Consider the following 15,218-nt stretch of genomic DNA (forward strand, 5'->3'; position numbering starts at 1 on the left):
AAGGTCTTGTCTGATCAGACACATACTTCATCAGTATCTTCTTCTCCTTCCCCAAAAGGTCCGCGTTCTGCTTCTGTGCCTTCGGCCCCTACCAAGCGTCGAGACCCAATGCCTCAGAAGTCCCCACGGGGCGACTCTGGTTCCTTAGATGCATCCCCAGAAGCCCCCGCTGAGGATGTTCCGAGAAAACGATTGTGCAAGAGGAGGCACATCGATTCCCCCCAGGAATCTCTCCTGACACAGATTTAGATGAAACAGAAGGGTCCCCACGGTCCCCCTCTGAGGATGTCTCGTTTGCAGACATTTTGGAAATCCTGAAACAAAGGGGAGACTGGCAAACCCTTACCCCTTCTGTGGATGAATCGGTCTTGCTGAAGGCATTTGGGACTCAACCTTCTACCTCCTGGGTGACTCAGCCATTTGACGATCTCATGGATCTAATAGCCCGGAGGGCTTGGGAAACGCCCGGTACAGTGGAACCAGTCCCTCATAAGCCAAATAAATACATGACGGTCCCCCAGGACAAATCTTATCTTACAAAAGGGGTTCCCGTGGATACTATGGTGGTGGCGGTGGCCACTAAGAAAGAGATGTCTGAATCATCTTCCTCTGTCCATCCTCCTAATAAGGATTCTAGGATGATGGACAGATATGGGAAGCGCATATTTAGTTCGGCGACTTTTTCCATCCGATCGCTCAACTACCTTGCGCATTTCACGCGTTTACAGAGAGATCTCATTAAGGAACTGGGAGATACTCTCCAGGGAAACACAGATGCTGCTGTCGCCGAGAAAGTGACAGCGCAACTTAACACCCTAAACTCCATAGTGAACTCGTCCATGAGGCTGATTTCATACGCAGCCGAAGGGTCGAGTAGAGCGGCAGCTTTAGCGATCGCCCTAAGGAGGCAATCCTGGTTGCGCTTGTGCTCCTTTGCGGAAGCCTTTAAGTCTTCCTTTGCCAACGCCCCCTTTGATGGTGCCTCCTTGTTTGGGCCCAAAGTAAAGGAGACTCTCACGAGGTGTGAACAAGAAGGGAAGACCCTGTCTGCCGTAGGGGTCCATTTTTCCATCCCATCTAGACCCTACCCTAAAGGGCAACGAGGAGGAAAAATGTGGTTCCAAAAGACTCGGGGATCCTTTCAGCACACCCAAAGTGATGCCCCCTCCAGAGGCAGAGGAGGGGGAAGAAACGGAAGATGCCACCCAGCCGGCAGAGGGGGTCCGCAAAATCAGGGCGACAGACTTTCTCTGGGAAGCCCTTCCAGCACTCCTGAGTGCAGGCCCGACTGTCCTACTCTGGAGGCAGTCGGGGGTCTCTTGGCTTTATACCCAGAGGCCTGGCTAAATCTTACATCAGATTTCTGGGTAAAAAGCATAGTTACCAGAGGCTACTACATTACCTTCATCAAAATGCCACCCAACTCCAAAAAGCTCCCAGACGTTCCACCCAGTCTGCGAGACCAGGCAACCGTAGAGATAGGAAGGTTGCTTGAAAACAGAGTCATCCAACCAGTCCCGGCGGACCAAATAGGATCCGGAACTTACTCAAGGTTCTTTTTAGTTCCAAAGAAAAAGGGGACTGGAGGCCAATTTTGGACCTCAGCAAATTAAATGCCTTCGTGAAAAAGGAAAAGTTCCGGATGGTCACGCTACAGTCAATCCTTCCCTTTCTGCAGAAGGGCGACTGGATGTACTCTATAGATCTCAAAGACGCGTACTACCATATCAAGATGGCCAGGGCGTCCAGAGATCATCTGCACTTCCGGCTGGGAGCCAGTCATTTCCAGTTTCGCGCTCTGCCCTTTGGTCTCACCTCAGCCCCCAGGGTGTTCACCAAATGCATGGCAGTAGTAGCGTCTCACTTGAGATGAAGGGGATTCCGGGTGTTTCCTTATCTAGACGACTGGCTCCTATCCGCCACCACCGAGTATCTTCTTCTACAAGCCAGGGATTACACCATCAGTCTCTGCTCCTCGCTAGGCATAACGGTGAATTTTGGAAAGTCTGTCTTATCGCCGTCACAGTGTATCTTATTTATAGGAGCACAGCTAGACACCTCCCTGGCTCAAGTTACTCTCCCCCCACCAAGAGTGTCAGACCTCAGACATCAAATTTCGGTCTTTCTCCAGAGCAAGAGAGAGTCCCTGCATGACAAATATTAAGAGTACTAGGCTTGATGGCAGCCTCCCTTATTGTAGTTCCCTTAGGCAGGATGCATATGAGGATTCTTCAATGGATGCTATTCGCCCAGTGGTCGTATCGACAACTTCCACTATCTCACGAAATCTTGATCACGAATTTTTGCAAGAAGGATCTCTTGTGGTGGATACACAGTCAAGATCTAACACTAGAACGACCGTTTGTGTTACCCAGTCCGGTAGCAACTCTAACCATGGACGCTTCCCTGATAGGGTGGGGGGGATTTTTTCAGGGACAAACAGTCCAAGGTCAATGGTCCAACTTGGAGTACAATCTGCACATCAATGTTCTAGAGCTGAGGGCAGTGTTTCTAGTGTTGCAACACTTTCACAAGTCCTTACCTCAGGGAACAGTGACAGTTCAGACAGACAACATGTCAGTGGTCTGGTACATAAACAAGCAAGGGGGAACCAGATCTTACCCGTTATGCAGAGAGGCCCTCAGAATTTGGCAATGGGCAAAGTCCACTGGACGCTTTCTGATAGCAACGCACATCCCGGGGACTTCCAGCGTAATCGCGGACAGGTTGAGCAGAGCCATCCTGTTCCCTCACGAGTGGTCCCTCAAACCTCGAGTGGCGGAAGAGATCTTCCGCAGATGGGGCCAGCCTTGCTGCGACCTGTTTGCATCCCCATTGAATGCCAAATGCAGAAGCTACTTTGCCCTGTTAGCCCCTCCGGGGGGGGGGTGTCCCCAAGGAACGCACTGGTACACGATTGGCCCCCGGGTCTCTTTTACGCTTTTCCTCCTGTTCCACTAATTCCCAGGTTCTTGCAGAAAGCCAAACGTCTGGACAGGACCATAATACTGATAGCCCCATTCTGGCCTCGACAAATCTGGTTTCCCTTCCTTCAATCTCATCAAGTGGAGGAACCATGGATGCTGGACCCGGAGCCAGACCTGTTGACACATTTGTCGGGAGGTCCTCACACCTTCCTCAAGTCTCTCAAACTGACAGCTTGGCTGCTCCGCTTCCCATCTTAGCCAGGTCGGAGTTACTATCCCCTACAGTACAACAAATTATTGTATCTTCTCACAAACCATCTACAAGGAAATTGTACAACAGCAAATGGAATCGTTTTGCGCACTGGGCCTCCAAACAAGGTATAGATCCATTCGGGGCTCCAGTACACAAGATACTAGATTTTCTTACCACACTTTTTCAAGAAGGAGCATCAATGTCCATGATAAGGGTTCAACTGGCGGCTATATCCAATTTTCATATTGGCCGCGAAGATGGTTCTCTTATGTCCCACAGGCTTTGTAAAGCCTTCATGAAAGGTACCTTTCACCTCCGTCCCCCCTTTCGTAATCCAGTAGCCCCTTGGAATCTTAATCTCATGCTGTCACAACTCATGTTGCCCCCATTTGAACCAGCAGCCACAACTCCGTTAAAATTTCTTTCGTGGAAAACACTTTTTCTGGTTGCCATCACTTCCGCCAGGAGAGTTTCAGAGTTGCAGGCTCTATCTATCTGACCCCCGTACATGATTTTTCATCCAGATAGAGTAACCTTGCGTACCAGTCCGTCCTTCCTTCCGAAGGTTTGTTCGATTCAAAACATCAATCAGTCTATCGAACTACCTACCTTCTTTAAAAAACATTCCAATAAGTTAGAATACACATTGCACAAATTGGACGTTCACAGGCAACTGAGATTTTACTTACATAGGACAAAAGTGTACAGAAAGTCAGACCAACTATTTGTCTCATATGCTGACCAAAGGAAAAGGACAGGCAGTAACGAAGGTTACCTTATCCAAATGGCTCTCAGATTGCATAAATTTTGTATATGCTGAATCGAAACAGCAACTCCCTTTCAAACCCAGAGCTCATTCTACAAGGGCGATCGCTACCTCTTCAGCCCATACCGCTCATTTGCCTTTAGATACCATTTGTGCAGCGGCAACTTGGGCAAAACCACATACTTTTATCGCCCACTATAAACTAGACAAAAGCTCCAGGGACAGGGCGACGTTTGGTTCCACTGTACTCAGGAATGTTCTCCCTTGAGCCACCCAGGAAAAAGGAGCTAGGGATGCTACCCGTGTGTAAGAACAAACGGCGAGATTGAACAATTTCACATTAAGAAGTTATGTTCTTACCATAACGTTCCATGTGAATTGTTCATCTCGCCTTTGTTCTTACACCCCCCCCCTCCATCCCCCGTCCTGCGGTCTGGGAAAACGGGTTCGACTGAATTCCTTTTCAGTCTTTTCTAGATATTGTTAGCATTCAGCTTATTATTGTACATTAGTAATGGCATCTTTTCTCCTCTATTTGAGGGCAGGGTTCCAGACAGTGTGTAGTATCTGTTTATAAGTGTTTAAGACACAGTTCTAAAGGGATTCTTCTGGTATAGCAAACTAGATCTGAGGGTTAGCACCTGAGAATCATGGGATATTACTGTGCCTCGAGCTTTCTCGAAGATGCGGAGCTAGTGATGCGGCTGACTCGGAGCCGAGGATCGGCTCTGAACCCATGTGTAAGAACAAAGGCAAGATGAACAATTCACATGGAACGTTATGGTAAGAACATAACTTCTTATTTCCGCCTGTGCAGATGATAAGGAATTACATGACTTACTGCATGCCTCTGAACAAGTTGGGAAGCATGGTTTACACTGTGGATTTGATGCCTTAGAGGCTTCTTGTAGGGCTGCTGCCTCTGGTATAGTCATTAGAAGCCATGCTTGGTTAAAGGAACAAAACTTGCCAGATCAAGTAAAAGCTAAGTTATTGGATGCTCCTGTTCAGCATAATGTTTTGTTTGGATCTAAGGCTGAAGAGGTGATAAAGAAGATGGAGGACAAGGCAAAATCCATGCAAACGGTTAAGGATTTCTTACAAGTACAGCCAACCAGATTTAGTAGGAATTGGCCTACAAAAAAATTGGTCCTTTCCCAATTCAGACAGGCCTCAGAGGGGTAGATACAGACGCTCCCGAGGAAGGCCTCAAACGCAAGCCTCTTATAGACCAAGACAGTGGACTGCTTCCACCCCTAGGGGAGGAGAGGACAGGCCGCAAGCTCATAGAAAACAGGCTCAATGACTCCCTCTGTTGGGCTGCAGGAACTTCTTGCCTGGAAGCCCCCCTCGGAGGAAACCTTTCTCTTTTTCACCTAAATTGGACTCATATAACCCAAGACAAGTGGGTTCTGGATGTGGTTTCCAGAGGTTACAAATTCCATTTTCATACCCTACCAAGACCAAGCGGATGGCCAGATCTACCAAAACATCAATGGTTAGAGGCCTTAAACCAGGTGGAAGCCCTCTTGGCTATGAAAGCCATAGAACTGGTTCCACTTTCAGAAATGGGACAAGGTTTTTACTCAAGGCTCTTTCTAGTCCCCAGAAAGCAAAATTCATGGAGACCCATTCTGGATCTGTCAGTCTTAAACACTTTTCTCGAAATACCAAAATTCAAGATGCTTACTCTACAGCAGCTACTCCCAGTGCTGACCAAAAATGCATGGATGGTAACTTTGGATTTAAAGGAGGCTTATTTACACATTCCCATCAGGCAGGAGTGCAGAAAATACCTCAGGTTCAAGGCCGGATCGAGGCATTATCAATTCTCTGCGCTGCCCTTTGGATTGTCTACTGCGCCCATGGTCTTCACCAAGTGCCTGGCTCCAGTAGTAGCTTATTGCAGACTCAAGGGAATTCAAATTTACCCTTATCTGGACGATTGTCTTATTCAGGCAGACAGCAAGGATGTCTTACTCCAGCATCTAGAATTTGTTCAGAAACTTCTCAAGTTCCTGGGATTCTCTGTAAACATAAAAAAGTCAAATTTGACACCCTCGCAACAGATAACTTTTCTGGGTGCTCTTCTAAACACAACAACCCAAATGGCATTTCTGACATACGAAAAACAATTACAGCTGGCTTCAACTTTCAAAACCTTGGCAACATTAACTCGGCTATCTGCAAGGAAATTCCTGCAGGCTTTGGGTTACATGGCCTCCTGCATCCTTCTCGTACCATATGCAAGACTACATATGAGGAAAATACAGTGGTACCTAAAAAGTGTATGGTCTCAGCTTTGCCACAGTTTAGACATACAGATCACCGTCCTGCCTTGTCTTCAAAAGGAATTCCTTTGGTGGTCCAACGCATGTACTCTAAACAAAGGGAAACCCTTCTGTCTGCCTCCAGCCAGTCAGATACTAACCACGGACGCCTCAGATTATGCATGGGGAGCCCATTTGCAGGGCAACTGTCTGCAGGGCCTTTGGACAAAGGATCAGAAGCACCTCCATATCAATTTAAAGGAAATGCTAGCCATTCAGAACACTCTATTGGCCTTCAGGAATCTTCTACAACCAGGGCAACTACTGATACGGACAGACAACACCACAGTTATGTGGTACATAAATAAGCAAGGGGGATCACATTCCTATCCCCTTTGCAGACTAGCCATGAATCTATGGAACACAGCTCTAGCTTGTAAATTGGAACTTCAAGCTCAGTTTCTACCAGGGAAGCAAAACTTCCTGGCAGACACTCTGAGCAGAAACCTGTCGGACCCACACGAATGGATGCTGGACACCGAACTATTCAAGATGATTACAGCAGTCTGGGGTTATCCTCACATAGACCTCTTTGCATCCCACCTCAATCATCAACTACAGATTTTTTGCACCAGGACATTCCACGAACTAGCTTGGAAAGTGGATGCACTATCATTCAGTTGGAGAAACCTCTCTGGGTATGCCTTCCCGCCTCTACCTCTTCTTCCATGGGTGTTATTAAAGATCAAACAGGACAAGCCCAAGATGATAATTTTGCTGGCCCCAAATTGGCCTCGACAGTTTTGGTACCCAACACTGAAAAAACTTTCTCTGGAGCCCCCTTGGGTTTTACCACAGACTCTGAACCTTCTGTCCCAACACCAGGGTCAGGTTCTGCACTCCCATGTCAAAACTCTCAACCTGGCAGCCTGGTTAATCCAGGGTCTATGATTCATTCTCTCCTACCCAAGAAGGTTATGGATGTCATTTTAGAAGCCAGACGGCCTAGCACTAGAAAATCTTATGCAGGAAAATGGAAAATTTTGCACCTGGATGCAGGCTCAGGATTCGGACCCTCTTATTCCTGACATTCCTCTGATTTTACTTTACCTGACAGACCTCTTACCTAAGGGTCTCTCTTTTTCTTCCATAAAGATACATGCCTCTGCTATTTCTTCTCATTATAATACAGACCCTCCAATCTTTTCCCACCAGCTCATGAGACAGTTTCTCAGAGGAGCTAAGAACCTAAGGCCCCCTAGATCTCCACCCATTCCTGCCTGGGACCTCAACTATGTTCTGGAAAAACTCACCTTACCTCCTTTTGAGCCTGCTGCCACATCTGACATCAAGTTTTTATCTTGGAAGACAGCCATCCTGTTAGCTCTGACCTCTGCCAGGAGAGTTTCAGAGTTGCAAGCTCTCATGGCTGTGGAACCTTATATTATTTTTCATCAAGACTGGGTGTCTTTAAGGACTAATCCTACTTTCATGCCTAAGGTGGTTTCCAAAGTAGCTTTAAATCAAACTATTCACTTGCCAACTTTTTTCCCCAGTCCTCAAAATAAGGGGTAAAGGATCTTGCATTCCTTGGATGTACACAGACAACTACGTTTTTACCTGGACAGAACCAAGGACATCAGGAAATCAGAACAATTATTTGTTTCTTATGCTTCAAGTTCCCAAGGTAAAGCCATTTCAAAACGGACCATTTCAAAATGGATTGCTCATGGAATCAGATTTTGTTATTCACACCATGGAAAGCAAATCCCAGGGAGTATAAGGACTCACTCTACCAGAGCTGCTGCCACTTCAGCTGCCTTCCTCAGGGGAGTTCCTACCAAAGACATTTTGGAAGCTGCAACTTGGAGTTCAGTGCATACTTTTTCTAAGCACTACAATCTACCTCTCTACTCTAAGTCTAGGGCAGGCTTTGCTTCTGAAGTCTTGCAGGGCCTTTTAGCCGCCCCCTCTACTTTATGACCACCTCCCATTTATTCTGCTTTGGGATTCAACCCTACAGTCATGACTGCAACAGTGAAACACGATGAACATAGTACAGTTCTGTACACTTACCATAAATGTAGATGTTCTATTGTCTTCACTGTTGCAGTCTGGGTTACCCTCCCTCCTGTCCCCTCTTATTTTTTCTTTTGTGTGGTTCCCTTCTTCACCCTTCTTCTGAGGTGTATTTGCAAAGGGTATGGGATCTTACTCATTTTGGAACACCTGACATCTGGGGCAAGAAAAACTGGAGAACATGGCGTCGGCTGTCAGCTTTGTACTCCTGGCGATCTGACGTCAGGGAGCATGGCTGAGCAGCCGACGCCGGACCCAGACTTTGGGATTCTGGCCGACCGAGGACTGCCTGCCGGCAGGGGAGAACCCTACAGTCATGACTGCAACAGTGAAGACACTCGAACATCTACATTTATGGTAAGTGTACACAACTGTACTATCTTCTGTCACACCCGTCGGGGGACCTTCATCCTTCTCTGCAGTTCCTGAAGCTGACAGCTTGGCTGTTCCAGTTTCTATCATAGCCAGGTTCCATAACCATTGCAGTGTGACAAAACAGATCCCTTTGTCCTCTCACAAATCTTCTACCAGAAAGCTTTATCTTAGCAAATGGAAGAAATTTTCTATATGGGCCTCAAAAAATAATATTGATCCTTACCCAAGCTCCTATGGCTTCCATTTTAGAATTCTTGACTATGATTTTCAACGAAGGAGCTGCAGCAGCAACAGTTCGGGTACAATTGACTGCTATTTCTAATTTTCATCTTGGATTTGAAGGTTTGAATATCATGTCTCACAAGTTATCCAAAGCATTTCTCAAAGGGACTTTTCATATGAAACCTCCTGTGAAATCTCCCTACTCTCCATGGAATCTAAATTTTATGCTTTCACATATATTTTTCCCAACGTTTGAGCCAGCTTCTTCTTGTGATCTCAAATTTTTGAATTGGAAGACCATCTTTCTGGTAGCTATTACTTCAACCCGCAGTGTGTCAGAGCTTCAGGCTTTATCCATCAAGCCTCCCAATTTGATATTTCACCTTGACAGAATATCACTTGGAACAAATCCCTCATTCTTGCCCAAAGTTTACATTGAAACCAAGTTATTGATTTGCCAGTTTTCTTCCCCAATCATTCTCACAATTTAGAGTATATGCTGCACAAACTAGATGTTCAGACAGCTCAGATTCTATTTGGATAGAATAAAAGATTTTAGGAAATCAGACCAGCTTTTTGTTTCATTTTCAGATTCCAGGAAAGGGAGACCAGTGGCTAAAACTACTCTGCCTAAATGGTTATCTGATTGTATCACCTTTGCCTGTTCAGCTGCTAATATACCTTTGCAACACAAGATTAAAGCTCACTCAACCAGAGCAGTTTCTACATCATCTGCTTTTTCTGCCAGACTTCCTATTGATAATATTTGTGCAGCTGCCACTTGGTCAAAACCTCATACTTTTATCACTCATTACAAAGTTGACAAGGCCTCCAGGGACAGGGCCTCCTTTGGATCCACGGTCCTGCAAAATGTACTCCCGTGAGCCACCCTAGATTGATGGTGCTTGGGACGATAACCATATGTAAGGAATGAACGTCGAGATTGAACAACTTCACATAAAGAAATTATGTACTTACCATCTTTCCATGTGGGTTGTTCATCTCGCCTTCATTCTTACGTCCCTCCCTCCTACCCCCTCCTGGGCTGATAGATGACCTGAATGCTGGTTCCATCCTGGCTACTCAAACCTTCTCTTCCTTTTCTTTAGGAATGTAAAATGACATATGGTATTAGTATACGCAGCAAACAAGATCTGAGGTAATTCACAGGTGCATCATGGGATATGGACTTGGCCTCAAGCTATTTGAAGACCTCGAGCTTTGCAATTGGCCATATCGGAGCCGAGGGATTGGCTCTGAACCCATCCGTAAAGAATGAAGGCGAGATAAACAACTCACATGGAACGTTATGGTAAGTATATAACTTCTTTTTTTGTGTGGCAAATCACTGAGGATTAAAGTTACTAAATAATGACATACGTTTGAGTTTCAGACTTCAAATCCCTCAGAAAATGCATGATATCACAAATCCTGTTATTCTAGCAAATTTTAAGTCTACAGTAACAATTTTTAAAATCTGTTCCTATTTTTGGACCTTTGTCCCCCATTATTTTCGGCATTGTCCAGATTTCTAGTGCTGAGAGGTTAAGACATATGGTACAGTTGTCTGTAAAGTTAACACTCCATAATTTAAAAAGTGAGTGGTTATTTATGTAGGACAGCAGTGCAACAACTAGTAAAGCTGTGCAGACTAGGTCCTCAAGCAACTGCACAACAGTAACCATGCCTTATGCCCTTATTAACTTGCAAAGAACCAATAAATAAATAAATAAATAAAAGAGGCAGCACCACAAGACAATATGGTAAGAGGAAGTGTAGCACCACCATGGCAATTGCCATATACAACCTTTAACCAAGAAAGTAAGGCATTAAGATGCATCGTACAGCTGATAATCTCCAAAATACCCAACAAACCTTAGCTGTAAAATGACCGCTTTAGATAGTGTAGTAGCAGTTGATGGCTATGTATTACAAAAAGATCACCAGTGAAGTTGCTATCCACGGCACATTTAGCTGAGAACGGAAGCACTGAAGTTGTATTAGATAGTGGGTGGCAGCTGATGGCTGTGTACTACACAAATATTGCCAGTGAAGTTGCTATCCACTCCACATTTAGCTGAGGATGAAGCAGTGAAGCTGTGTTAGGTAGGGGGTAGAAGCTGATGGCTATAAATTTCACCAGTGAAGTTGCTGCCCACTGTACATTTCAATGGGGATGGAAGCAGTGAAGTTGTATTAGGTAGGGGGTAGCAGCTGATGGCTATGTACTACACAAAGATCACCAGTGAAGTTGCTACCCATGGCACATTTCACTGGGGATGGAACCAGTTCACTTCTTTTTAGTGCTATCTGACAAATATAAGCTGTAAACAGATGACTTTAGGTAGCAGGTAACAGCTGAAATCTTTCTTAAGAAGGCAATGTGCATTTTTTCCATGTTTGGACACACACAGCTGTGATCTGTGAATGGTTTGTGACAAGATGCTCTTTAAGATTAGAATGGCTCCTGGTGCTCTGTTTTATCCCCCAGAAGTTTGCATTCAGAAACTTCCTAATCATCTGGCCTCTGTTTCAGGTTTGCTACTTGTCTTTGAGTTGCACGTTATTTGAGGATCTTACTGCGGTTTCCTCTCCTGTAAAGTTATTTGGCCACAGAATTACTGCTAAGTCTGCAACACGTAAAAAAAACATTTTGATACTTTGAATAAGGAGGTGCTGTCTGAAGTAATTTTTATTATTACTCCTCTATTTTGAATGTTGATAATAGTGGACTCTCTCACACTAGCCAGAACTGTATTTTAATGGCCCAAAAATGTTTATTTTCAAGAGTACATTTTTTTCTGTTGCTTTTATTGATTTGTGATCTTCAGTAATTCTTTGCTATTCACTGTAACTTTTGATTATGATGGCTGTCTTATTCCTTTCCTTGAGAAAGAAGTGAATGTTGAAAAGCTTTGGGTGTGTGTGTGTGTCACAAGCTGAAGGCACTTTTGCTTAAATTACATTGTTTATTTGGGTTAGATGTCATTTTCTTCAACTGAGTATCTTTTGGCAATAAATTCTGAAAGCTGAGCATGTCAGTGTTGCAAGTATAGTAACATCAGCTGGTAAGCATAGCTTGGTGCACCTAGCCTGTCAGTTGCATTTGTATTTTGATAATCAAATGGTTATTGTTAGCTAGCATAATCAACTTACATTACTGTCGTTAAATGTTATGCAGACTGTAACATGCATTTCTCTGTTTCAGGTGAATGTATTAGGTGCATGTTTTGGAATAATCTTGGCTGTATCCATTTTGCAATGGGAAAACACAATTTGGGAATGTTCTATTTTAAAAAAGCACTACAGGAGAATGATAATGTTTGTGTTCAGCTGTCTGCAGTGAGTTCAGACCAAGGTAAGTGTTGTAAAAATGTGTATAATTGCTTTTCCTTTAACATATTGTGCTAGATTTCAGCAAAACAGAGTGTAAACACCATGTGGATGTATATAATGATCCATTGTCTCCCTCTCCTTTTCGTACCCTTTTAAGCCACCTTGTCTGAGTAAACTAATTGATTTGATGTCAATTTTCATTCATTCTTCAACTAATGGGTTTAGTTTGACTCAGCCGTTACACTAGCTCGTGGCCACCAAAAACTCATGAGCTCCTTCCCTACCCATAATGTACTAACCCCTAACATCTCTCAGATCTCATTTGCCACTTTCACGTCTAGATGTGGTTGCCTTCAGCTCTCGAGTATAGAGTGGGCAATGTCTTTCTTTCATTTCTTATTTAAAACTACTTATTTAATTTTTACCTTTATTTTTAAGTCATTACTGCTACATTCCTTTACTTCATACACCTTTGAGTGTACTCTTTTCATACCATTGTTGGTAGGCCTAGCCTTCCTTCCATAGTCCTTTTACACTTAGTGGATATATGTTCTCTTACCATAGTTGGTAATTTTCCTGTTTATAAGATAATTGTATTTCTTTGCTACCATTGTTGGTATTTAACTTTCTAGCTAAAATTTCTAGTTTAAAAAAAAAAGTTTAATTTAGTAATTTTGTTATTAGTGTAGTTTTTCTATTTTCAGAATGTCTGAAAAAGGTCATTCAGGATTTAAAAAATGTGGTAAGTGTGGGCACAAGTTGCCTTATTCCGATGCCCATAATCTGTGTTTATATTGCTTGGACCTGGATCATTTGCAGTAGGATTGCAGTATCTGCCATGGGTTTAACCTCCAAGCACCAGCTGACAGAAGAGACAAATTGATTTTGAAAGGCTTGTGGTGAGCTTCCTTCCCTGAAGCCATTACTGGGGCTGAATCCCCTAAACATAAAGGTGGAGACCCTATAGAAAGGTCTAAACCTTCTGATTCTTCAGTCTCTTCTTCCTCAGAGCCTAAAAAGAAAATAGAGAATTCGGATCCGAAATTACTCACGGTCTGACCCCTGTACCAGATCCTACATCCTTGGATCCGAAACCTTTACCAAGGACAACTTATTTTCCTCATCTGGATCCAGTCCTATCCAGAGTCCCTTCTCCCTTTGTAGAGAGGCGCTCCAAATCACCATCTCTAGCATCTTCTTGTTCCTCCAGGAGTCTTACGGAAGAAGATGTGGAAAGGCAAATTAGGAAGTTCTTCACTGTGCAAATTCAGATGGGGGTTCTTACAACTCAACCCCTTCAAGTCATGAACTCTGATCATCTACTACTCTACCCATTACCGCTCCTTCTCTAATCTAACCTGTTGTTTTAGATTCTGGGTCCGTTTAGTTTAAATCTGAAGAAAACACTTTCTTTGGAGACAAATACTGCTCTGAGTGCACCAGCTCCAATATTCTCAGAGCCTGATGTCTCTCTGAGCCAAAGCATGCCTGTTGGATCCGGGATTTTGGAGTTGACGCTGACAATTTTCGAGCCATCTCTTCCTTTTTGGAGCCTTGACACTGGATAGCTCGGCTCCAACTTCCGCCTCGGGTGAGTTGTTCTCAGACTGTAGGGAGGTGACGAGCCAAAAACTTGCTTTCTCGGCTCTGTTGTCTTCCTTCTGTCTGGAGTGATCTGCCTTGGAGGTTGTGAAGAGAGTGTTATCTGCTCTGGCAGGACAGATGGGTCCTACCCCCTTGGATCCACCCTCTACTTTTCAGATGGCTTTGCACTGTGAGACATAACATTCTATCCCACAGGGACAGCCAGCTCAAAGCTTCCAGACTACCCAGCAGGGTATCCTAATCTCTTCTGATATTTCACTGGACCACCCCACTGAGGAAGTCCTTAGGAAGAGAAAGTGCAAAAGGAGGCAGTTGGACTCTCCTCAAGAGTCAGTCACTGAGGATAATGATTTTGATGGAGAAGGGTCCCCAAATATCACTACGTGATGACATCTCATTTGGAGACATTCTTGAGATTCTTAAACAGAAGGGTGGCTGGTCTTCCCAAAACCCTTCTTCAGAGGAGTCAGTTTTTTTGGAGGCCTTTGGAGCTGGCCCATTTATCTGCTAGGTTACTCCACCCACTAATGAGCTCATTGGTTTGGCTTCTGAGCAGGCATGGAAGGAACCTGATTCAGTTGAGCCAATCCCCAAGAGACCAAACAGGATTCTGGCTCTACCAGCAGGAAGGGAAGTTTGGAGTAAAGGGTGCCAGTGGATGCCATGGTCATGGCTGTAGCTACAAAAAAGGAACTTGCTGAACAGAGTTCCAGTGTCCATCCTCCTAACAGAGAGTCTAGGGTGACAGACAGATTTGGGAAGCGTGTTTAGGCTTCAGCAACTTTTCCACTCAGATCGCTGAACTACCTGGCACATTTTATTAGACTCAAAGAGGTTTGATTAAAGAGCTGTCAGAATCTCTTTCTGGAACCCAAACTGCTGAGGCTTAATCTTCACTAGTCTCTCAGTTGGCTACCCTATAGGATATATCTAATTCATCCATGAGGCTTATCTTGCATCCTGCAGAAGGTGCCTCGAGGGCCATGGGTTCAGATATTTCCATCAGGAGGCATTCCTGGATGTGCCCTTGTGATTTTGCAGAGCCCTTCATGTCCTAGTTCATCAGTGCTCCTTTTGACAGCACTTCTTTGTTTCACCCCACAGTAAAGGACACGTTCACCAGGTGTGAGAAAGATGGAAAGATCCAATCTGCAGTGGGTGTGCATTTTTCAACCTCTCAAAGGACCTTTTCCAGGAATCAACAGGGAGGGTGAAAGATGTGGTTCAGAAAGTCTCAGGGTCCTTTCCAGGACACACTTGGCGATAGTTTCTCCAGAGGCAGAAGGGGGAACTGTAATGGAAGGCAACACCCCTGTGGCAGAGGAGGCCCGCAGAACCAGGTATCTAGAGATTCCTTTTCCGACAGACCCTTTCAGCACTTCTGA

At 44.6% G+C, this 15,218-nt stretch overlaps 1 protein-coding gene across 1 annotated transcript in view; it reads left to right on the plus strand.

Annotated features, from left to right (window-relative positions):
* The window catches only part of CNOT10 (CCR4-NOT transcription complex subunit 10), a 2,007,836-nt gene that overhangs the window by 967,986 nt on the left and 1,024,632 nt on the right, over window positions 1-15,218 (plus strand). The window contains exon 10 of the mRNA XM_044066643.1: window positions 12,101-12,250. Coding sequence (XP_043922578.1) covers window positions 12,101-12,250 — 150 coding nt within the window. The remainder of the gene's footprint in view (window positions 1-12,100; window positions 12,251-15,218) is intronic.

The sequence above is a fragment of the Protopterus annectens genome, chromosome 3.part1, assembly GCF_019279795.1.
Source record: "Protopterus annectens isolate FY-2018-M chromosome 3.part1, PAN1.0, whole genome shotgun sequence".
NCBI classification, from domain to species: Eukaryota; Metazoa; Chordata; order Ceratodontiformes; family Protopteridae; genus Protopterus; species Protopterus annectens.